This window comes from Falco rusticolus, chromosome 4 (genome assembly GCF_015220075.1).
Source record: "Falco rusticolus isolate bFalRus1 chromosome 4, bFalRus1.pri, whole genome shotgun sequence".
Classification (NCBI taxonomy): domain Eukaryota; kingdom Metazoa; phylum Chordata; class Aves; order Falconiformes; family Falconidae; genus Falco; species Falco rusticolus.
Genome location: NC_051190.1, coordinates 104,023,695 through 104,049,463, shown reverse-complemented (window position 1 = coordinate 104,049,463; position 25,769 = coordinate 104,023,695). Strand labels below are relative to the sequence as shown.

The following is a 25,769-nucleotide window of genomic DNA, read 5'->3' as shown; positions in this document are numbered from 1 at the left end:
TTCACTGCGCTGGCAGAAAAGACATCAGCATTAACTGCCAGATCAGTTATTCAGATGTCAGTTGTTCCACTGTTAATGTCACTTTAAAATTTAAAGAAGTGGTTTCTTACCGGGCTGGTGACCTAGCTACACAATTAACTACCCATTTCTCCAGCAACGCTAGCCTCCAAGGCAGAAACACTTTTCAGTGTTACCATGTTTTTGTTTACTTGTTCACAAGCCATTAGGGAAACTTCATGGGATGATAACCAGCAGACTCATTTACAGCATTCCAGTCGGTGAGTCTAGGGTATTTCCTTAAGAAGCAACTGCCAGGAGTTAGCTGGGTTATCTGGCCTTCCAGGTGCTAGGGAAGTACAGCTAGGACTTCCAGAAACACAAGGAGAGAATCTGCCTTCTTGGCCTTGTTAAATCACCATGAAGCAGAGTGAAAACTGTGGTAGAATGGTTAACAGATTTAAAGTGTCAGTTTCTTAGGTTTCATTTAAAGCACTAGTGGATTTTTTTTTATATATTCTAGCAAGTCTGTGATGTACTTTCACTGGCTCTGTTTGTACATTGAGATTGTTTAACAATGCTTTCTATGTTCATATACTGTTTACCTTTTTCCATGGAGTCTCCTGGCAAAGAATAAAATATATTTATTTTAAAAAAAAAAAACCAACAGCTCGTGTAGTAGTAGTCCCTCCAGTCCACATTTTACACACACACGATAATTTTCCATTTTTTAATGTTTAAACTTCATTTCAAAAGGCAGGTTTGCTGTTTGCAACCATGACAATTAAAATGTGCTTTAGCACAGCTGTCTAGAACATCTCTACAAGCCAGTCAGACAAATACATGACATTTCAATGAGTAAAAAAGAGCATAAAACTGTAGGTGTAAGAACAAAATGTTAAAATGCCTACACACAATAATAAAAACCATCAATTACATTATCACATAAAATAAGTCAAATGTACAAAAGTTTGCGACAGAAGGGACAAAAGGACAACACAAGATATTTGTTGGAAAAGATTTGCGTGCTCTTTGGGCACTTAATTAAACATATCAAAATCATCATCTTCATCAGACTCTGCAAAATATTTAACTTCTTTTCTAGCCCGGCCTGTCCGTGGCTTTGGGGCAGTTTCGGAGGCAAAGCCTGACTGAAAGATTTCCACATCAGAATCCTGGTCAAAAGCAGCCTTCTTGGACTTCTTTAGAAAAGAAAAGACAAATCAGTTGTAACGCTTTGTACGTTTTTCCCTTTCAATACTCAGAATTGAAAGAAGCCTCCTCTAACGTCTAATTTCTAAATGCACCTAAACCCCAAATACCGTATTAGCAACCTGTAATAAGAACGTGTACCTTTACGTGGGGTAATCCATTAGGGTCTTTTTTACAAAGAGAAAGGAGCAGAGATGGAACTGACCTTGCTCGGTGTTGATTTAGGCGTTTTCTTCCCAGGGTTGTATTCACCTTCATTTTCTGAACTGGATGCTTTCCTTTTCTTTGCCCCTCTACCCTTTCCTAGGTGAGAGATTATGATTTAACTTTGTTTTCCTTTTTTTTTTTAAAAAAAAAAATAAATAATTAAACTCCAGACTTCAGCAAACTGAAAAAAAGCCCTAGCAAAATTACTTTAGTACATCTACGTACGAAACTTCAAATTTAGTTCCCAACCCAAGCTTCTTCACAACAGCAGTAAAATAGGAAGTTGCCGTCGGCCCCAGCAAGTCAAGCTGTCCGTTCAAGATGGGGACAGACTCGGTTAGATCAGTGACTGCCAGACTCCTGAGGTACCGCAGGTCCCTGGTCGCCCTCCGTACTGATTACACACCGTTACTTCACCTTTACTGCTTAGTACGTTTAGCGTTGACCCGAGCTATCGACGCTGGCACATCCCTTACAGACTGCTCAGATTACACCGCTTGGTGGGCCGTGTGTTGGGAGGGCTGAGAACTCGGATACCAAAGAATTGGATTAAAAAGCCAGAAATAACTACTTACTGGAATGACTAACATAGTTTTACTGTCTTGCAAAAAGCTGAGATCAAACAAACTGATGAACAAAAGAAGGGGGTGGGGGTGGGGGGCAGAGCTATTAAATACATTTCCAACAGTGAAGGTCAGATAAAAAGTTCACGCACTGATTGTCAAGAAAAGTAAGTACACTCTATTTGTCACGGAAGAGGCTCACGGCTGAGTAATCTGCTAGTGATTAATCTACTAATAAATCAATGTGGTTCTAATTTTAGAGACCCTAGTTCCCATTCCTTATACAAACGATTGTGAAGCTGCGTTACGCAGAGCAGGTGTGGACACTGAAACGCTTACCTTTGGGTGCTGCCGTCTTCTTTGGAATGCCGAATTCTGAATCTGAGTCAGAGTTTATAATTTCCACCTTCTTGGCCTTGGAAGCTCTTTTAGGTTTAGGGGGCACATCTAGTTTTGCTGTTAGGATTAGAGATATTAAATATGTTAAATTCTTATATTGGTTAGAAGTATTAAATTTTATGAGATTCTCCAATTACAGCACAAATGACAGATTTTAAACCAAGATCAGCCGTTTCAGCACTTGGGGAAAATATACTTCAGCTTTTACGCTAAAACTGCGTGGAATACACGGGAGGTTTCCTTTGCCATACTTTTGAGATACATCAGTGCATTCGGTAAGTTCCAGTGGTTTTGATTAAATGCGTTTTCATCTTTTTGAGCACAAAACCGGTTACTGCTAACTTACAAGCAGCAACTTACTATAAACACGTTTGGATACACCACAGTGTTTACAGACAGAGCTTGCCGCTTGTGACATTTCTGCCTTCAGTGGTACAACGGCAGGACCACCTTCCCTATGATTACGACAGGCGTTTGAGAGACTGTGCACCTGAGTCTGTGACATTTTCTGGCAATCTCAGTGAAAAGGAACTTCAGAAAAAGCAGAAAGGACAGGAAGGGGACATACCTGTGGATTTCATACAGAATGTCAATTATTGCTACGCAGCTAGGCTTGCCACCTTTAAAGAGACAAATCACTGGTATGTTCTCATAATAGGTGACCAGGGATAGAATCACAGAATCATTTAGGTTGGAAAAGATCCTTAAGGTCATCGGATAATGTGTTCTGTATGTTGACAGACAAGTGAGTCCTCTGCAGAAACCTTGAGATATGCTACTGACCTACACTCCATCAGGTACACGTACCTCAAAGATGACGAGATACAGGTAAGAAAGCTCCAGATACCAGGAATGTGGACATTTGTGAGAACTCAAGCTTTCATTTATGGTATTACTAGGCAAACGTGTTCGGACAACAAGAGAGTGTCTCCGCAAACTTTTTGGCTATGATGCTTTCAACTGCTACCCACTGGTGAGTCGCTGCACAAAGACAGTTACGTCTTTCCTGCTTTTCCGCTTTCCAGTTTTTCTGCTAGGTAATCCGGGTATCAGGTCCTGACAGTACAAGAACTAAAGCATCGTGGATAGGGAAAAAAATGGCGTTGGCTGTGGCAGCATTTCAGATAAGACTTGGGGAGGGAAGCAACGATGCTTAGGATGGAAGTCAGGAACCATATTTGAAAGCATCTTGAAACGGGTCTCTCTAGGTATCTCAGCTAGGAAAAACCAGCTGTATTGGCGTAAAGTAAAACTAAGTAAGCCACAAAGACTACCAGTAAGCCTGGAAAAAAGTACATCACAACTGAAAGCAGATGGAATACTTTCTAGAAGCATTGCCAACAGTCAGTAGCTAGTTATCAGTAAAGGCAGTAGTACCTGAAGGCACATTTTAGGTCCCATAAAGTCCTTCATACAGGAAAAAGCTTTGCCAGCGTAAGAAACTTAGACTAGGGGGCAGGGAAGGGAAAGATTCAGAAGTTTCATCAACTTGAAGATGACAAGCAGAAATTGCGACCAAGAGAATCTTAGTAGAAGAGATCCGTTTTAGATGTAGGCGACATTCAGCACCAGGAGCTGAGGTTTTAGACAATCCTCTTACAGAACCGTACAGTTCCTGATGCTGTTAACGGAAAAGTGGCACACCAGGCAGAAGCCAAGTATGCTCCATTGACAAGTACTACCCAGCACATACATCATGAGATGTAACTATCTTCGTCTGGCCCCAAGTCCTTGAATTTGTCAACTGATGTTAGAAAAGGGGCAGACTTCTCACTGACAAACAAGGAACGGACACAACGTAACTGGGGAATGAAAGGGAAGGATGACACGCCACCACAAACACTACACTTGTTCTCCCCTTGAAACAGAGCCTGTCAACACAGGTCAGCTCCTGTGAAGCCTGCCTGTAGAACACCAAGTCCAAGGGTCAGCAAACCTCTTGTTACTAAAGCAAGTGTCCGTGGCTTCCAGAACGTGCAATTCCCTCTGCACTAACTCTGGCAAGATTCTCAGCTGCTACCTTAGATTACAGACCTAATGACTGCACAAGTGGGAAGGATCTCTGACAGCAACTAGACTGCCATCGGCTCAGCCAAGCTCTCCACTAGGTACCATGGCGTGAAATGGAAGTCTGCAGCGGGGTCAATGTGCACAGGCTCTCAACAAGTTCAAGTTTTTGGTCGAAAGTCCAGAAATGGTATCAGTCCTACAGCTGATGCGAAGGGTATGCCCCACTGCTAGAATCTCAACATCTGGGCTGTTCGAGGTGAGCAGCTGCTTATAACCGAAGAGCAAGACTGCTTTTCAGATTTCCCTTAGGCTTAGTATAAAGCACTGGAACCACAGACCTCTCAAATAGTGCATGGAAAGCAAGCTGAGCAGTCTCTTGATCCTCTGTAGTGAACACCAGAAGTCAAGAGATTTCATCTCAAATTGGTCTTAGTCTGAAAAGAAGCTGAACTTGTACCTATTCCTTTATTTCTCACTGGAGAAGTGGATGTGGCTGTACAGACAGCAAGGCTAGAGAACAGATCGTTCTTCAGTTTCAGCTTTCTGTCCTTACAAATCCGAGCTCTGGAGTCCCAGAAAAATCAAACAACAATTGTTTCAGCCACACAATAGTCAGTCCCAGTGTGAGGATGAGCGGCCGGAACCAGAAAACGGGTTCTGAAGGGGCTGCTGATACAGGGCATGCAGCTGGACTTAGAATCAAGGAGACTACTCAAAGGATACCAGATGAGCAATGAACTAAGCATGCCAAGTTATCACTGCACTGTCAAAAACCATGTCATGATGCTGTGGTCATGTCTAAGCTGGGCAAAGAAGAGATGAAAACTGGCGAAAGCAACCTGTCCTATTGGCATGCACTGAGAGGGAGACTGTCCCTAAGGCTACTCTGAAGGCAAAAATTTAACTTTTACTTGAAAGAGAGCCTGTTTATACCTATTTTGTGAGTGTAAAGGTTAATGACATACTGAGAAACAGATCACAGCTGTATTGCAAGGTTTCAAGTTAGGTTAACAACAACTCATCGCATCCAGGCCTTCAAAAAACAGAGAAGGAGAAAGAGATTGAACGTTAAATTGCATCCATGCCTAGCTACTGCATACCCAGTTCTCTCTTGTATTACTGCAGTACAGAAGTTTAACATAAAAGACTATTCTATTAGAGATCAGCTATTCCTGTAAACAATCTTCATTTATTGTATTATAGAAAATTACTAGCTGAAAGTGTTTGAGAAGCATTCAGACGTTCGCTGATTCAAACAGTTTACAAATTAGATCAGACACAATGCAGCAAGAAAGAGATTAGAAACAGGGAAGCAGTGGGGGAGAGGATGAAAAGATGCTACAGTTCACTGGTACCTAATATATAACACAAGATTTTTTTCTTCTCATTTTTAAAAGAGTAAGTTAACTACTGTAACTGGCTGCTTTCTTGCAGATTTCCTTGAGATATCTTTTTTGAGGAAGAATTAATACATTAAGCTCAGCTGCAAATTGGTCAAAAGATGGTTTAAAAAGCAAAGGCCACAGTACCACAGGAAAAAAAATGCTTTTGGAGGAGAGAAGATCGAGCAGCAAGAAAAAAGGAAATTATCTGAAAGACATACGGGAAGAAAGGCAAAGATCCGAAAGCAACAAAATCCCCTGTCTATCATAAGTTAAGAACTGTATTTTATAACCTATTTTAACTACTATTAGGTAAGAAAAAACATAATTTTCACCATTAATTATGGCAAGTGTCTAGGATAGTTTTTAACACACATTTAGAAAAAAGTGCAAGTCTTTCTCTTAAAAGTAGCACTAACAACAGATGAACCAGTATTCCCCAAAGTACACAGAGGGGAAAAAAAACCCACCTTCTTCCTACAAATACCCGAGCTCAACCATAGAAGCAAATCCAAATAATAAACACGCTCTTCTCGGAATTGTCCATAATTCCACAATATAAGAATCTGCAAGATATCAGTTCTAAAAGCCTGACTAATAGCTGAAAGTATTTACACCTCTGAAGTTTGAGGAGAGCCTTTTCATCCTCCGTTTCAAGAAGAAAAACAACTGTGCCAAGTGGAACGTACTGTGACAGTTTACTGTGCTGGTTTTGGCTGGGATAGAGTTAATTTTCTTCTTAGCAGCTAGCGTGGGGCTATGTTTTAGATTTGTGCTGGAAACTGTTGGTAATACAGGGATGTTCTCCTGATTGCCGAGCAGTGCTCACACAGAGCCAAGGGCTTTTCTGCTCCTCACCCCACCCCACCAGTGAGTAGGTTGAGGGTGCACAAGAAATTGGGAGGGGACACAGCCAGGACAGCTGACCCACGGGATATTCCATACCATATGACATCATGCTCAGCAATACAAAGCTGAGGGAAGAAGGAAGGGGGACATTTGGAGTGTTGGTGTTTGTCTTCCCACGTAACCGTTAACTGCGATGGGGCGCCACTCTCCTGGCTATGGCCGAACACCAGCCTGCCCATGGGAAGCGGTGAATGAATTCCTCGTTTTGCTTTGCTTGTGTGTGCGGCTTTTGCTTTGCCTACTGAGCTGTCTTTACCTCAGCCCATGGGTTTTCTCACTTTTATTCTTCCGATTCTCTCCCCCATCCCACTGCAGGGGAGTGAGCGAGCAGCTGCACGGCGCTTAGTTGCTGGCTGGGGTTAAACCACAACATCTACTTAGGAGGTAAATATTTCCCAGGGATTCCTCCGTTGCACTTTCTCTCCTTCCTTCTAAAGTAAGTTAGATCTTCAACCCCAAGGTCATCTTGTTTCACTTGTTCACCAAGGGTAAAAACCTCCCATTAGTTAAACTAATCAAAGGCTGAACGCCAGCTGCATATGTGGAAAGTATTAAGTTTTGACACTACAGTAACCAGTGGAATGAAAGACATTAAGGAGCTGGAAGAAGTTCACACGCTATGCTGAATTCCACTAAGTTCAAAATAAACAAATTCAGTTTCCACTCTGAAGATGTGAAGAGCAAAGGTGGAGAAGACAAGTTTTAAATAAATGGATTGGCTTACAGAACAATCCCATACATACCCTTTTTAGCAGCCACTGTTTTACTTGGAATTTTCTCTGTTTGTTTTGGGGCAAAAGATGATGAAAAAACAGGAGCAGAATCCTCTTCATCACTGTCCAATTTTGTTGTATCTACAATCACAGAGTATGTTTAGAATAAGATTCATTCATCACTGCACATTTTACATCAATATTAATAACAGTCAAAATTAATCTCAAAAAAGTGCTTCCGATACTATAGCTAGGCTACAGACATTTATCTATGATACAACAAGCTTTGTTCCACTACAGACCAGAACCTCCTTCCCCTTTCCCCTTTAGAGATCTGGACATCATTCGTCTATAACATCACTGTGTGAAATTTGTGTATACCACATAAGCTCTCCAATATATTCCATGACAGTTGCTGTAAGATTAAATAGCTCAGTGAAAACAAGCTCACCATCATCTGTCTTCTGAGAGTAAGATGGAAAAGAGAAGATGTTCCCAAAATCTTGATTTTTCTTGTCTTGAGATGTTTTCCTACTTCCAAACAGGAAACAGACATTATGAGTTGCATAAACTACATACTGAAATATGCAGACGTTACAATATCCATATGAGATTAAATTCCTGGTTTAGCACTACCGAGTATTTCTAGCACTTCTGTATAATGCTTGCAGCAGTCAAACCCCTAACATCACAAATCAGTTGTGAACTTCAGGCATTTACAATTAACAGAATTACACTTTTTCCAATAGTTCTGTAAACCAGACTGGCACAACATGGAAAATGGAGAATCTTAAAAAAACATGCAGTGAACAGACGATATTACTGACAGTGCACCATAATTTGGCAAATCAAGTTTACCTCTGCATAGGTCAATTGCAAGGCTGAGGTAATATGCTTTAATTCCTCCCCAGGAATTTATTTTGCATGTAGGGTAATAACGAGTTGATATTTCTCAGTTTTGTTCAGAGACATCTGCACTCAAAAATTTATTAGTAATGAAATACTGCTGAGTTATAGTACTTACTCTGGAGACTGCTTTGATTTGGTTGGGGAGAAGTCATATTCATCTTTTTCTAAACTGTCTGAGGGAACAAACTCATCCTCTCTGTCATTTGTAACTGGAGAGGCTTTTACTTTGAGCTCATCCAAATCATTATTGTTGTTGGCATCATCATCATCATCGGCATCATCTTCTTCTTCTGAGAAGTCAAAAGTATACTTGGGCCTCTCAGCTAAAAAAAACAAACACAACACAACAACAACAAAAAAAAAAAATCACGTAACTATACATTTCAAGATAGTTGCTTATGTTAACACATAAATAAAATGGAAGTCACCAAACAATCCCTGTCTCAGAGTATACAAGACTAAAGACTGGGGGAAAAGAAACTTGTTTGAGCCCGGAAGAATAAAGGGACATCATTAAAAGTCTTACCAAACATCTCACACCACTTGTGGTTTGCTCAGATACCTTCAGCTAATGACATTATGGAGACATCACTGGGTAAGTACTTTCAAGGAATGAGAATCCTTCACTTACAATTGGAAGTTTTTTTGAGTCTATCATTTGAATATTCTTCCTCATCAACTGCTTGAAAAATTAATCAACAGTTTTTCAGACAAAACTGTGTTTTTCTTAAACTATCAATTATTTATGTATTTTCCAAACTTTCAGTCTCCTATATTTTTGCTTTTCATGGGCTGTTCAGACTTTTTTTGAGAAATTTTTACTAGCTATTTGGACTTTTGGGTCTTATTTGACAGTATAATTGCATTACAGTAACTTTTTTATTTGTAATGGTATTGTCTGGTCTATTTCTTGTACAATTCATTAGTATTGTGGATAATTTCTATTCTAGTGTTTAGAATAAGGGAAGGATTTCTGGACCAATTTACAAAATCTTTTGTATCTTGAGTTCCTAGTCCTGACATTTAAGAGTTTGTTCACTAACCGCACAACAAAGAAAATGTAATGCAAGCAATCTGCAGGAGACAAGGTCCTAAAGGCAGGCTTTGGTCAAAAAAAAAAAAAAAAAAGCAGTTGAAACTTTCAGTCACAGTGCACAATGCACAAGAGCTTGGGTACCTGCAGCTCTCCTAAGCAGAGAGTCTCTTGGAATAATCACAGGCTCATTCTCTTCTAAATCACTTTCAGACTTGGATTCATCATCTGACCACGGGTTTCGTTTCTTCACTTTTTTTGCACTGGATTTTGTAGATGATGGTGTTCTTCTTACCCTAGTACCTGCCACAAGTTAAAGCATTTACTACAGTCAGGGTAAAAAATATTTTCATCTTTTCTAATCACTTACAGTACATACATTTAGCATAAATTTTTATCTTTAAAAGTTCTCCTTTAGGTGGTGTATATTTTCTTCTCCTTCCTGAAGAAAAATCGAATATGATGAAACTATTTCACACAGAACCTGAGCTGCTGCTGCCAAAGGAATCTGGTTTATGACTGAAAAACATAAAAGTCTCTAATTTGAAGTTTTAGCTGCTCTGCAGCCAAACTCCCATTTTTTTAAAGGTTGTTGGAGTTTTCCAGGAAAAGAACAAGCAGTTTTCCATTATTCAGAGAATATGATCAGGACCAGTTATTGGAAAAATGTAATTAACATGGGAAGCAGAGGATACCCCACTGGGCAGTAACAATGCATTCAGTCAGTTGCAGGGCAAGCTCAGGTCAAGCTGGGCTAATTGGCTCTGGCTCCACCAGCGAGGGTAGACCTGAGCTGCACGTAGAAAACCCAGTCATAACTGTACTCAGCTAATCTATTCAGGTCGGATAACCCTCTGAATAATTAAAAACAGATCTTTTCTCAGAAGTATTCATGTAACCACTTTTTATTCTTTTTTTAAACCTCATACTTAAACCTTCTCTTCTGTCTTAAGCTTTCTGTTTTGTTGCTGTCCCCCCATTACTATGTTATTTCTCCAACAGTAATAATTAATTCCTACTGACAGAGGAAAAAGGTTAACATACACATTTGGTAGGTCTGCCAAGCCATAATATGTGCAACTTTCTAAAAGTCAGAATGACTGAATATGTCAATAGGAAAATTATTTAATCAGGTTTTACAATCTACACTATTACTCAGACTGAGGATGAGTGCTATGTCCTTCGATGTCAGAAAGCATACAAACTAGAAATTTCAGTGGGCACAGAATTAGTCTAATTATGTAAAACTAATCTATTTTTCTACTTGCAAGTTCAATGATTTAGACACATACACACACAAAAAAAAAAAACCAAAACAGATGTAGAAAATGTAAGATCCACCCCCCAGAAAAGCAGCTTACGTAACAGAAATTTCACCAAAATACTTTCAAGTGTTTTCACACATCTCTTCAGGGAAGAAAATCAGATGAAACAGTGACTACTGTGGCATTATTCACCTTTAATTTAATGCCCTATTTGTATACACAACTATGATTAACTATGACTGTGTAAGGATCTTACCAGGCTCCTTCTTTTCTCTCTTAGGTTTAGGGGTTTTAGTTGCTGTGGCTGATGTATTCAGTGAGTCATCCCCACCGCCCTCAGCTGGAACACCACCAAATTCTTCATCAAATTCCATTTTTATTGCTAGAGAATCTGTTTCACCCTAAAAATATTAAAAAGTTGGGCAAAATAAAACAAATTATACCTTTATATTTTAAGATAGAACTGGAATAGTTTTACAGAAGATAATAGTGAAAGTAGACGAGTATACTGTCATTTGTTGAAACGTCTTGAAATTAAGAAATCTCAATAAAAACACCTGAACCGCAAGTAGTCACAAGAGGCTTGCAAATATAAAAGAAATCCAGTATTAACTTATTCATGCATTAGGTCAGCAAAACAGTATAAATACAGCTTTAATGAGGCCTAGCAGTTTGGATTTATGCTACCAGAGTAGAAAAATACAGCAGTTACGTAGTAAGTAATCTAACTACAGCAATATTTTCAATTTACCTTTTTCTTTTTCAGCAGTTTCCTGCTGGCATCAGCTTTCATGGCAGATGTAATCTGTGGAACTATTCTTCTGCCAAATGGTGATGGCATGGTCTCTTCCAATTGAAGTTTCTTCACCTTGGGTTTACCAACTTTGCCTTTTATTGGTTTGCCAACCATGCCAGCCAAAACATCTTCTCTTTCTTGTGCTTCTACTTTCTAACAAACAAGGCCGGGTGGGGTGGGGTGGGGTGGGATAGGGGGGGAACACATTCTTTTTTAATGAGGACAAAGTAGAACATGGTGATTACTTAAGATTCATCTCCTTTACACATGGAGCACAAGGCTTCCCTTAATTCTCACTTGAATTGTAACACACTTCCCAGTAATGGAAAAACCACCACTTAATCTGGGTAAATTCTTCATTACCCTACACTTTTTTTCATGATTAAGTAAACATGAACTTTTGGAGCCTGCTAGACTGAAAATCTTTCTTTTATCAAGTTTCTATTTCTCATGTATGTGTCTGGGTAACGATGTAACTTTTCAGTGTTTAATTTAAGCAACTAGTTTTTACAGTAATTCCAAGGCACATTTTCCAGTCCTTCAGTCAGCTTTTTGCACAAAACGAACATAAAGCTGGAATACAGACATCTGAACACACCAGTTCCAACTGCAGCTGTACCACAAACACACGAAGAAAGAAAACAAACACCTTATTTGTAATATCCTGTGTCACTTCAAAAGATTATATCAGCCCTTTCCAGGCAACACTCAAAGCTGAGGCTCAGCCAGCCAGCCACCAACAGGACTTTACATTTTTTCAGAGTTACTGATGAGGTAAAGTAAAAGCTCCTCATATAGTACTTATGGCCTACACACTTAATTCCTACATGTACAGCTTTGCATTTGACAGTATTTATTGCCTCACACTCACAACCAATTAGATCATGTAGAACTACTACTACTATTATTATTATTGCCAGTTACTACTCCCACCTTTTTGTGTCATATGAAAACAGATTTTCTCCTGGTACTTTTTCTTTTATCCTTGCTGACTTGGAAAAAAACATTAAATTGTATAGCTGCAAAAGACGATCCCTGAGGAATACAACTAGGAACACAAATACCCAATTTATTTCCCATTTACCATTATATTTGGAGGTCTATCTGCTTTTCATCCCAAATGCGGTATACTTTATTGTTTTTTGCTTAAATCATATTACTTTGAATTAATTAATAAATGCTTTTCATTAAATTAATTCAATATTTTTATAAGGATATGTAAAATAAAACATACTTCAAGCTCTTCAACAAAGGCTGCTAAATCTTCTTTCCAAAGATCTGAAGAAGATTTCCTTTTAAGGTCATTTAGTTCTCGCTCCTAAAACATGAACATAGATACAACATAAGTTACTAAGTTACAACTGAAGTAAATACTATCAAAACTGAACATTCACAATTAGACACATCAGTAATTACTGTATCTCTTCAGAACAAGCCTTCCATAGTGTACTAACCTTTGAATCTCTCTGCTTAATTAACTCTTCTACTTTCTCTTTCGTGAGTGACCATAGAGACATGTTTAAGATATAGTTAAAGTCGGGGCCAGAAGTTGAGCCAGAAGCAGAGGAAGCATCATCATTTGGGTTCTGTGGGTCCTCCTCTTCTGCTGCCTGAAGTGAAATATTTACAATTACAAGTATTAATAATCTTAGCTCTATGCATAAACTGTAACACTGCTCCAAAGCACCACCAGAGAGTAGTAAGGTCTGTCCTCATAGATTCAATAACCTTAACATTTTCTGGACCTTTCCAAAAGGCCACATTCCTGTGACTTTCTGTAACTGGATTATTTAATTATTTCATTTAAGAAAACAAATCTTAACCTGATGCTAGCCATATGCCTCGTATGCTGCTGGCTAAGATACTGGTACCGTCCTAGCTATCTCACAGGGCTGAGACCTTTGCCCTTGGGATGTTCATGTACATCTCTTTCTTCAGAAATGAGCAGGGTCTTTCAGATAGAAATTGCTATCAAAGCCCTGAATGTATACACTGTGGTGTGGAAGTGGATCAAAATTTCTCATAATAATAGTTTCATTATAAAATACAACACACTGCATGCAATTAAAATACAGTAGCAAAAGAACGCAAAGCAAAGCAAATGAGAAATGAAAACCAATAGGGAATGCAGTGGGAACAGTGTAGAAAAGGGGTGTCTTGACAGGGATTTGAAGTTGCTTTTCAAAGTAGTTTCATCTTCCCATAGTAAAGCATGAAATTAAACTTGTCACATCTCTTCTGGAACAACAAAAATCCCTCTTGGGTTTTTTTTTTAAAAAAAAACCAGAAATAGATATAGGTCAAGGTCACATTTACTAAACTAAGTCCAAAAGTCATAGCTTTACAATATTGATGTTTCATTACAGAAATCTAATGCATAAGTTTATATATCAATAATTACATTCTGCAATCATATGACATAAATAATAAGGGGGACATCAGTTATATATGTGGGGTAACTGATGCAGCATTTTATGTATCAGCTAGTCAGAAATCAAGCTGCCAGTTTGATTTGGGTACATTAAGAAATTCAATCCTCTGCATTCTCATTTTAAGGCTTGTACTATCTAGTTTTCTTCTAAGAATTATCCATATGCGATACCATTATGTGACAATATCTTTATACAAGTTTCACATATTTTTAAAACTGGAAGCTAAAAGTAGTAATGAATAATCTTTTTAAGGTGTTATGTGTGTTATAAATTATTTTATTCAGATGTTTGTTTTCCAGTAGTCTAACTTAATAGAATTTATAACATTAGCAGCATTCACCCAGTAACTTCAGATTATTACCTTTTCCTGTGCCTCCTTCCAAGCTTTTACTGGATCAGATTCATAACCTCTCTGGACCAGCATCTGAATCAAATCTCGTTTTGATCTGTTCTCTACAAGACACACACACAACCAGGCGGCAGGGAGAGAAAGAGGAAAAAAAACCAAACCATCAGTGTCTTGAAAATAGATGTCTTACATGCAAGTACATTCTACTATATTTAACTCTTTTCCAGATTTCCCCCCTCTGTTAACAATTCTAACTTACATTTACTCACCTATGGTAATTTTTCCTTGTATCTTCTCCAGAACGAAACGAGCTTGATTGTTAAGCTTGGTAGATTCTGCACCCAGCATTCCCACAAGCCATTCCTTGCGTAAACTATAATAATGCAACCGCAAATCAAAGAACTCCTTCAAGATGTCTTGCACGGTTTCATACTTCTTTAAACATCCCATATGATCGAATAGCACCTACAAAATACATAATATACTGCTTGAGAGATTGGATAACTCCAACTTTGTTAACCTTTGTGTACGCGTGTATTTCTACTGCACACATACATGCACCACACAGAAAGTGGTATTTTGAAGACTGAACTCAAACCTTGCTATGGAACTACACAGCACATAGCTGGACAGATTTTATTCACAAGTATATTTAAAATGAGATTTATGGTCACATGTTCAAACAGGAAGACACCTATACAGAGAAACATTAATTCAGTTGAATGACTAATTTTATCTAACTATTAAAGCACAAGTTCAGTAGCACCTAATGATTTATAACTATTTAACTAACAGTTGAAAAGCATCTTTAATAATCTTTCAGTTCAGTTGTGAAATCTGCCACTTTTCAGCTGTGAAAACTGCCATCCTTCAAGTTCAAGCACAAACAAAGTAAGAAATCATTTCTACATCATAGGTGGAATCAATCCTGCCTGAATTCTGACATCTGCAGTTTAGACATTTATGGTGAACTAGTCACCCTGGGCGGCCTCTATAGCCAACTGAAAGAAATAAGCCCCTCTAGAGGGTAATTCATCTATCTAAAATACCTATTTGGGAGTTGGGTGAACAATGACTAGCCTGCATTAACTTTTAGAGATGCTTACACTAGGGCAGATTAATTCACACAGAAAGCAGCCCTCACTATTTATTTCAGTATGCAGAAAATGCAGAATTAAGCTGCAAAAGATTTTGTAATCTGATAAACATTAATTTGAAGACATATTCTCACAGTAGTTCATACAGTCACTTAAACCTGTGAGAAATACTATCACCTTGATTTCGTAGTTTCGCTTTTCAAGCACAATCTACAAAATGGGTAGGCCTTTTTACTCTTCCAATTCTATAGTCTTTATTTTTCATCTATTTTCACATAGCTTTTGATTTATAAAACAACAGCAACAGTAATGGTATTGTTGCTTTGTGATAATATCTGAAAGTGGTATCTGCCATAAAAAAAATTAAGAACTGTTTTCAGAAAGGCAGGTTGTTTGGAAACATTCTAGCAGAATTATCTTACAATTCAAATCCCTCCCGTAATAGTCATTCATATTTACTCACATTCTTACTCCCATCTTGCTTCAAGCAGAATAAACCATACGAGTAGTTTACATCACTATTACATCCTCAGAAACTTAAGGGTAGTGTTTTCTACACCTTACAACCTAAAATAGTGTTTATGTTGGTGAAAACATTGGATCATTTAATTCCAATTAGAGGACTAATAGTCCTGCATAAAGTGTAATATTGAAAGTGTAACTTGTCTTAAGTTTAAAACTCAAACCTAACTATAATATGGCAGGAAGTTTTGTATAATCTGCTTTACATTAACCATTTTTCATTAGTTGCAGAGGAAATTTTCAGTTACAGGAAACTAACCACCCTAAGCCTGTCTAATTTAGTTTGAAAGATTTCATCAGGACTAAAATGGATTTGCTGATCCATATTGATCTCGTATTTGTGATCACTACAATTTTCTTATATTCAAACAATTTCAAATACGCGATACACTGTTCAATACCAAGTACCAAAGTACACACAGAAACACTGGAGCTCACAACAAGCAACAATAAGGATTCTGATAGCCAAACATGAAAAAGTTACCATAGAATTACAAGTAAGACTTGTCTGAAGCTTAAAGACTTTGTGCAATCCAGCTGCTTCTGCCTGTGCAAGTTTTTCTTCTGTCATCTTGACAACAAATTTCACAGTTGTATCAGTGTGGTATTCCTTATAGTCAGAAATTAATGCTGGAGTTTTTTCAGTCCCATTCAACATAGGTTCTAGAACCTGTTCTTTGTACACCTATTAAAAACAGTTTAGCAAAAGACAAAAACACTTCTTAAAACCCTCAATTCCTTAAACCAACTGAACAACATAAGATTTCAATGCTTTGCGCATTACATTTGATAAGTTATAATTTACAGAACCAGTATAACCTGCAAAACGCAGGCCAAGACTAGCACAAACATTAAAAGGCATCTAAAAAGAACAGAAAAATCTACTCAAAAGAAAAAAGGGATTAAATATCAATTCAGCAGGAGAAGCAGGTATTCTTTGTGATATGGACGGTAGATAGCACAAGGAGAAACCCATCTCCTACAAAGGCACACAAAAGAATCAAACCGTGTTCCCCTCCACGTATGTATAATCATCAGAAATTGTGTTAAAAGTTCATCCAGATGTAGGATTAAATAATCTACTATGAAACTTTTTTTTTTTTCACTGTTACTTACCTGGGTCCACGTCCTTACAGGAAGCTCTGTAATTTCTACAGTGTTCCTGTCCACCACAAATATTTCACCACTGACCACATACTGGTTTTGACCAAGTTCTTGAATGGTTCCTTTGAAGTTTTTGTAGTTTGGGAGCTGAAATTGCAAAAACCAGTGAAGTGGTAATAATCTTTATAATAAAAAACTGGGGGAATATTTGTTTCCCATTCACCATACAGCTATTGCTTTTTATTGCACTAAATCATCAACCAGCCTCTCATGCCTGTGAAAAACTTAAGTCATATGAAAAATACTACGGAATAAACAGAAAAAAGACATGCAAGTGGCAGGAGCAAGTATCTTAACATCTACAGGGTAGATAAACGATTAAGAAGATGCAGCTGAGCCCAGCAAGGTGGTGGGTTTTTTTGTTTTATTTGTGGGTTTTGGGTTGGTTTTATTTTTTTCCTTTTTTTCTTTTTTTAAATAAAACTGCAAGCACAGATAAGGCATGACAGAAAGCAGATTAACACCCCAGTCTCACAATAATTTTACAGAAGTGGTGCTACCTCCCCTAACCATTTTTTCATTCTTGTGCTGTTTGGCAAAGATAGTGGAACCCATCCAGTTTAAAAAAGTAACTAACAGGGAGGGGAGTTTTCTTTAACTGAATTGATTCCCTTATCCAGCTTACCATGCAGCCACAAACACATACCAGCATAAAGAAAGGAGCTAGATGGAGGCAGAACTGCCTCTTTCAACCACAGTGAAGCTTCAATTGACTGTGAGACTACACAGAAGGCCTAGGAGTCCTAAAGGAAGGGCAATGGATTGCATTAATTAAAAAAATAAATTTAAAAAATCTGTTCATTGTTCCCAAGAATTTGCAAAAGGAAATTCACTACGTCATGAAAATTGATACTGCGCACTCAGCAAACTGCGCTCTAAGTAGAGAAGAAAAGATGTTTCTGCTTCTGTGACTTGGTAAACAAAGCAAAGTAGCACTATCCAGCCACTGTAAAGGCTACGTTATCTGTATTTCATCTGCTGGTTATAGATATTCTGGGTTCACCCAGGTATTTTTCCTGTCCAAATTTTTTCAGGCGTACACCACTTCCAAGACTTTTTATAAAATTTTAAATAAAGGAACAGAAGCTGGATGCAGTTTAGAAGCTGCTGATTTCCTTGGAACAGCGACAGTATCTTTTCCTGTGCTTACAGACATATAAGAAAGTATAATTCAGACAGGACAGAGGAAATGTTAACTTTGGCTGAAGATAAGTAATAGTACCTTCAAAAAGGAAAGAGCGGTACAGCTTTTTACTCTACTGCCATGTCATAAATACCCTGTAAGACTGGCAACTGTGAAGGCTTACAGTCAGCAGACTGAAGAAAAAGTCCTGGGAAATAATGGGAAAAATACTAATTGCAATGTTTTTTGCTTCAAGGTGAACTTCCCCAGCCTCATCCCAACAGTCAAGTAAAGCTCCTACGCAAAATTACTGGGACAATCCAACTCAGATGTTCCAACAATCAAGTGGATATCCAACAATTTCTAGTGTGATATGAATTCATCTTGTAAGTACAAAATAAGGTTTGTGTAGCAAACATAAAACGCCAGTATATATTATTGTTTTTACCATTGGGTGGGGATCTAAGCCATCCAGCATTCGTCTGACGTTGTTTACAATCTCTCTGGTATCATAGTTTGGAAGTTTGCAAGCCCATCCAGTACCAATTCCTTCAGCTCCATTTACTAAAACCATAGGAATGATGGGAATATACCATTCAGGCTCTACACGTTGGTTGTCATCATAAAGAAATTTAAGCAAGTTGTCATCCACTGATGGAAAAAGCAGCCTTGCTAAAGGGCTTTAAAAAAGAAAGACAAGAAAACTGTTTAACTGGAGTTCAGTAAGTACATAATGCTTTGACAGTCCATGGGTCTAGATATGATTATTTGTAGATTCTTCTCATGCCTTCCTTTCTCTTTGCCATTCTGAAGCTGAAAATACAGTGTATGTGCCTCCTGAGACAAGCAAGCTCTTCCCAATGTGCATCCATAACATGTTTGTTTCCTTCACAACACATGCACGTGACACACTAGTAACTGATGACATTTAACATATACAAAATACCAAATTTTGAAGCACTCTGAACACACAGTTCAATGTGACAGTAGGTCACCCAGTAAGAAAGCAACACAGCATGCAAACGGTTGCAAAACTTCGTTGTTTAATTGCAGAACTAGCAGTCTCTGAAAATGCTACGGTGCTCTTCCTAGTGACTCTTTGTTCATATAGAACATTGCCCTGGGTGAATACAATTTCCAGCACCCCATGCAAAATGGAAAATTTGAAAAAACAGGTTGCTACAAAAAAACCAGGTTGCTACAGAAAAAACATACATAGGAAAGGGAATACAACCTGATACTTAAGCATAAAGCTTACAATTAGAGGAAAGGAAGAAACTACAACGAATTTTAGGCAAAATATCAGACTGAAATTAGCAAATAAAGAAGCAACATAACTTAAAAAATACTCTAACTTATGTTAAGGAACACATTCTAACACTGCATGCCAAATTGAATTTCAAGGTATTAGCTGTGAAAACTCAGCATCATTAAATTAGGACTTCATTAGTCATGATAGATGTGTGATTTAGCTTGATATGACTAAACTCATTCGAAAAGAAAAGAATATATCTCAACTTTCAAGTCTATGCTGAGTTGCAGGAATTATGACAGGTACCAATACACTTTCTATTGTGAAACTGATCAGATTTCATACTGACAGGGAAACTGAAAGCCACTTCTGCATGTCACAATTTAAGTTCAGTAACTAATCAAAATTATCTACATTTTCAGTCTTCAGCCTTATGATTCAAAGTTTAATTCCTTAAAAGCTATGATCCCCACAGAACTTCTGTGCATGGAAAATCATGCAGAAAATCAATATGCAAAAACATACAGATGTAAAGCAGAATTTGAGCTTCTATCAAAATATTCCAATCCTCCCCCACTCCTTGCCCATAAAAAAAACCCTGTAGTGTTGTGAAAGGATGAGTTTCTAACAAGGCTTCTTAAAAGCATGCATTTAGCTTTACATTTCTGTTTACCTTAACATGGTGAAAATATAGCGAGGGCTGGCAGCATCCTTCCCACCATGAAGCCTGGTACCAAACTGACCAATAGGTTGTAGCAGATTAACATTGTTACTTCCAACAAAGTTCTGAGCCAAGTTGACAATAGTCATCATTAATGCTTGCTGCAAGAAAATACACGTTCATAGTAATAAAGAGAGACAGTCTTTCCTAATCAGCCAATAAAATATATTTTTAATGCCCCAAAATTGTGTGAGTAATCTGAATTATATTTCAAAAAAGTAGTCTCCCTGAGAAAGGAATGTTGTAAACCTGTTGTAAGAGCTGCTGGCAAAACATAATGCTTCCTCTTCTGCAGACACATTGCCTCCCTGCTTTAAGCGTCCTTACAATCTATGCTTATGAAAACCCCTGGGCTTCTCCATTTTTTCTAAAGCATTTCTCTGGAGGAATGAATGGGGAGCAAACTGACTGCACTTACTGCTTTTAAAGAGAGAAAAGAAGAGATGGAAAGAGACTATTAATATGGCAACTCTTGTTAATATTTCAGATAAATATAAACAAATCAGGAGCTAGAAATAATTTTTGTTCGAACACTGTATCAGGTTTTTGAAGAAAAGTATCTCTTCTTCTTACAAGATTATATTTCTCGTTTAGGACAAACATTGTCCTAGTACGTGGAGCTCCTATATTCCTATGATTTGAGAATCTATAAGTTACCTATGCAATTGGTTGTCTACTATTTTGCCACAACCCACAAACTATTTGGGATACCACTGTGCACAAAGGCTTGGAAAGAATGGAAATATGCTGTATTATTAAGCTGCATACTGTTCGGTTTGTTTTCTTTAAAAGTAAATCTGTGGTTTGATTAGTAGACTTATAGTCAATAGGTTTGCAATTTCAATACAGCAGACATTTGCCTAATATTTTATATAGGCTAAAAATCTTCACAACTTTGCCATCCTTCATACTCACCTCCCCATGGTGATAAGCTGACATTTCAGCAACAGAACCAGCCAGCTGAGCAACCTTTACTTCACGTTTATCATTTCTCTTAAAGCAAGTGAATAAAACTTTGCGTTGCCCTGGTTTTAAACCTATTGAGAAGAATATCCCATTTTCAACATACACAAGCATATGTTTTTAAGTAATAAACTTGTTTTGTCTTACTGTCATTTCTAATCTCTCAAAAGCTTAAACACTAAATGGAAACAAATTCAGTGTAATATTAACAAAATACCAAATTAATACATCAGGGGGGTTTTAAATAATAAAAATTATTTTGGCAAACTGGAAAAGTTACCAGGACAGTGTAAACATAACCCTTTCAGCCAATCACTACTATGGAGCATACAGCATTCTAATAAACTTTATCCTAAATGTAAAGCTTCTACAAGTTGAGTTGTTTCTTTCCAGTCTACTCAGCAAAAACTTTTTCTGAAGAATATCAACACAAATTCAGCAGTGACAACTGCAACTGTAGCTTACACTTATTTTAAAGCACTCTGAAATTTTACTTTTAGTGTGAAATCCTCAGTCATTAAAAATACTCATTAAAATATAAAAAAAGATATGTTATTTGTCTCCCTTTTAGGTCTTCTAATTTTTTTATGTAAGAAGCCAGTGTCTTTGATCTTCTGACTTGTTTTTTATTGTTTAGGCACACTTTAAGTACAACATCTGTGTGGACGGGACTGCAGTTTTTCTGCATGTTATCGAGAACTGATAACCAGTTCTAGATCATGCTTATTGATCCATTCAGTGTTTTAAATCACATACAATTCTGAAATGCACTAAAATATTGTTATGTGTTCCCATTACTAACCTTGGTCAAAGGTAAGAGTAAAAATTGAAAAAAAGACACTGACTCCAATCTACATTTCATTTAAATATGAAACATTCAATTTTCTTTACAATGGGCCTGCACCATGTTTTTCTACCAAAATTCTATTGCATGTAACAGAGGATTTGCTTTACACAGGAGAATCACCAACAAGTAAAAGTGGTAACTAGTAATTGTAAAGAGATTACAATTGTAATGTAATGTTTTTCCTCTTCATTCTTCCTATGCCCAGAAAGCAGAATTTACAGCCAAAGCTGGCAGAAACACTCATAGCAATTATATATAACACATAAAATTACACATATAATACTGTACATACTATATATGTATAGTGTATAATATATATGGTGTTATAAATAATATAAGTGTAACAGAGTGATTATATGTAGTATGTATACTAATATACATACATACATTCTATTACATATATACACACAGATAAATAGATGAATAAATATGTTCCCTTCTCATTTTCCTTACACTTCCGTAGACACAATCCTGGAAAACTTCAATTCAAATGAAAAGTTATCTACTGCAAGTTCATACTTTAAGTTTCAGAAAAACCATTCTGCTGTTTCTGAGAAAACAGTCAGGGTAGAGGATGTTATAAGGAACAATGACCTCTTGAAACATGCAGCTCTGTGGTGAACCCAGAACAGTAAACTATGAAATGCTTGCCTAGAGACTACTGGTTTATCCTAATACCCGACTACGGGAGGAAGTAAGTCCAAAGCTGAAACAGAGACTGACATTCTTTGATTCCCTAGACACACCTAATCCTAATCTAATTATTCTGCAATAGAGCTGGAGATCCAACCTACTAGGAAGCTACTACCCCTACCCACCTGTGAGCTATCCTACTTTCTCATCTAAAACATAAAACCTCTTATATTTTGCTTCATTTTTTTGGTGTGGGTCTGTAGCATCAAGGCGGCTGACCACCTCCACTATAAAAAATGTAGAGGAAAGAGGAGATAAATGTGCTCTTTTTTCCCCTCTGTGAAACATCAAGGCCTTTTTTCCTGTATCTTACTAAGCATATGCATACTGACAAAAATATAGGCAGAAATTCCTGCTCATGCCGTCTGCAGGCAGTTTTACAAATAAAGCTGTAGCGTAGTAAGCTGCTTCTTTTAATGTTCATGCTATTGCAAAGGGAGCATTAGCAAACATGGCTGACAGAACCCCAGAAGGATTACAGGTCAGTAACCACTAAAATACTGCCTGTGGTTTAAGACTGAAGAGAGAAAAACATTTGCATCTTCATCTGCACTCAGCTGCCGACTTGAATTTTAATTATGATAAGCACTTAAAAGACTGGCTTTCTCTGATGGTCTGACTAGAAGCAAAGCACATGTATGGTCAAGGGAACAGGCCTGGTTAAGTAAAAAGGCTGTGCAACAAAGCTTAAACTTCCTCACAGGAGAACTATGGCAATTCCTTAGCATCTAAATGCTAACAAACAAAAATATAAAAGTTCTTACATTCTCTACTTGAATGCATTGATTTCCAATAAAAACCACAGGTTTAAAAATCAACAATAAAGAGGAATGTTCCAACAAATCATAATGAACTATCAGCTTACCATCAACAAGGGAAGGGATAGATCTCTCATTGTCTGAATTTGAGAAAAGGATCAACTCCTTGTTAATGAAGTCATTGTAAGTCAAATGTTTTGTTGCTGTACCATATAAAAATTGCTGAAAAAAAACACATGCATTATTCACTCAGTACAAAACTATATTACATTTAAATCTCACCCACCAGATTTATTACTATGATTTAGGACTCACCTCGGGAAGGCCATGTAGCCGACGCTGTCGTCTGTCCTCCATGAAGTTTGTTAACCATTCTTTTCGGTCATCAATCTTTTTCTTACTGAAGGCCTGAAAAGATTCCAAGTACACTAAATTATCAGCATATAGATGCTTGTGTAAATATGTGTTACTTTAGTCAGAATTTTAAGTGCACTAGCTGATCAAGTATTCAATAATGCTTAATTCAACAAGATAATCCATATAACTAATGTTTATGCAGGAGCACAAGCACATGACTTTTCAGACATAGTTGTGCAAGATTTTTCAAACTGACAGGTCTCCCACTGATCATAATTGAAATTTATATTCTATTCCTGAAATCTGTACACATTTAGACAAATCTTATCATTCTTATCTCTCGCTTCACATCAGAATTGTCCTTTGATACACAAGTTTAAAGGTGTTAGGATCTTTCCTCAAATAATTTTAAGGTTGGGTTCATAATTTAAACTAACTTTAACCAGCTGTCATCAAGAAAATTAACTGAAGGTATTACAAAAAATACCACGCTCTTCTTGTCCTCTCCATGCCCTGTTTGCTGTGTCAGCCACAGAATGCTAATAATTTGTAGCTGTTCCTGAGTGGTTGGCCCTAGTTCTCTTAAGATTGACAACTTAACAAAATCGACACTGCGTTAAAAGAATAAACCAGCATTTAGGCCAGCTAACTAAAGGCCTTAATCTTAGTCTTCATGATGACAAGGCATCACTTCAAAGCAACCACTTATCACTACAAAAAGACACAGGAATGTTCTGAAAGACTTTGTCCTGATATAGAAAGAGAGATCTGCTCCAGTGAGTTTCTTCTCCAGAGGACTAAGTGAGGAATACATAAAAACTGAATATGTGGCTTAATTTCAACTACTTCAGGAAAATTTTGTGAGTTGTTGAAGTACTGCCTTTTTTTTTTCTCAGGGAATAACATATAGAGACTCCATCATGTCCTGATTTCAACCACTCTACTGCATAAGACAACACTCATCAGTGCTATCTTTTTTCAAGGACTCGATCTGGAGCACTCCAGAAGAGTTCAATGAGTAGTTTCATTTCCTTGGAAACTATGCTATGACACAATAAATAATGAAGATCAGTAACTTACTCTCTGAGAAAGGGACTAAGTGCTATTGCCCTCTTTCGCATCAGATTGACTTCCTTTGTGAACAAAACTCAACAATTCACAATGCCAGACATCTGAAGGCTTAAGATTAGGCTTTTGTAAAAATATTACTGAATCCTTATGATTTTCTCCTGGCTCTTTTCAGCATATTTATAAGTTTTCTAGACCACTGAAGTGACAAATGACCAAGACCTGGATCAGCATAAAAAATATTTTAACAGAATAGAATAAAAGTTATTCTCAAATATTTATTCTTTAATAGAATAAAAATGTTTTTTTCTTTCTCTACTTAAAACTGCTATTCTAAGACCTCATTTACTAGCAAAAGAGTTCTCCAGAATGCAGAAGAACTTGCTATGTGAAGTATTTTTTGTTTTCCTAGATTACAGCTATCACAAAGCTTGGTAGGACCCATAATCTTACAACAACTATGCCCAGAGGTAAATTCGGAGCTGGGATTATAGCTATCAGCAAAGAAAATGTGGGTAGGAGTGTAACTGAAGCTTCTATTAACAGCCTCAGTACTACGCAGTAGTTGTTCCCAGTGTAACAGAGATGACTAGCTTCATCCCGAATTGACAGAATATCATTTTAGATAACAGTGAGGATCAGCTGTAACAGGTTATATGGCCTCCGATATCAGCCTGTATACGGAGGTCTATTTGCAGAAATAGAGCTCAGAATTTTAATCAGGAAGTTCGAGGTCTCTCCACCAATTAGTTTAATGTATATGCAATATACAGACTCATTCTCTATCTAGATGAACACACTTCTGTGCAATGGGGAAACACATACATGGATTATATTTAATGTGCACCTCGAGCAGAACTAAAATGAGCGGTACAAATAACTTCTGACACATCAGGCTGGTTTTCTTCAACAGAACAGATACCTTTCTGCTAGTAAAACCAAACCACACCATTTTACTGGATCCACAGTATAAGGAAAAAGTTGTTTTGCCCAGGATGGGTATTTTCCCATTTTTATTTTTCACTCTC

At 37.4% G+C, this 25,769-nt stretch overlaps 1 protein-coding gene across 4 annotated transcripts in view; it reads right to left on the bottom strand.

The window, feature by feature from the left end:
* Positions 1–713: 713 nt before the first annotated feature.
* TOP2B (DNA topoisomerase II beta) overlaps positions 714–25,769 on the bottom strand; it is a 65,446-nt gene continuing 40,390 nt past the window's right edge. The window contains exons 17-36 of one of the 4 annotated variants that reach the window (XM_037384089.1): positions 23,632–23,724; positions 23,424–23,538; positions 20,971–21,092; positions 20,008–20,156; positions 18,531–18,762; positions 16,912–17,046; positions 16,280–16,480; positions 14,446–14,641; positions 14,189–14,280; positions 12,850–13,005; positions 12,630–12,713; positions 11,351–11,548; positions 10,856–11,000; positions 9,479–9,637; positions 8,417–8,624; positions 7,844–7,926; positions 7,423–7,533; positions 2,319–2,435; positions 1,415–1,512; positions 714–1,196 (exon numbers count right to left, since the gene is read on the bottom strand). In XM_037384089.1, the coding sequence (XP_037239986.1) occupies positions 1,038–1,196; positions 1,415–1,512; positions 2,319–2,435; positions 7,423–7,533; positions 7,844–7,926; positions 8,417–8,624; positions 9,479–9,637; positions 10,856–11,000; positions 11,351–11,548; positions 12,630–12,713; positions 12,850–13,005; positions 14,189–14,280; positions 14,446–14,641; positions 16,280–16,480; positions 16,912–17,046; positions 18,531–18,762; positions 20,008–20,156; positions 20,971–21,092; positions 23,424–23,538; positions 23,632–23,724 (2,853 nt within the window). In that variant the 3' untranslated portion in view covers positions 714–1,037. Of the gene's footprint in view, positions 1,200–1,414; positions 1,513–2,318; positions 2,436–7,422; positions 7,534–7,843; positions 7,927–8,416; positions 8,625–9,478; positions 9,638–10,855; positions 11,001–11,350; positions 11,549–12,629; positions 12,714–12,849; positions 13,006–14,188; positions 14,281–14,445; positions 14,642–16,279; positions 16,481–16,911; positions 17,047–18,530; positions 18,763–20,007; positions 20,157–20,970; positions 21,093–23,423; positions 23,539–23,631; positions 23,725–25,769 lie in introns of all 4 variants that reach the window. The other 3 variants (XM_037384090.1, XM_037384087.1, XM_037384088.1) reach the window with 3 other exon arrangements.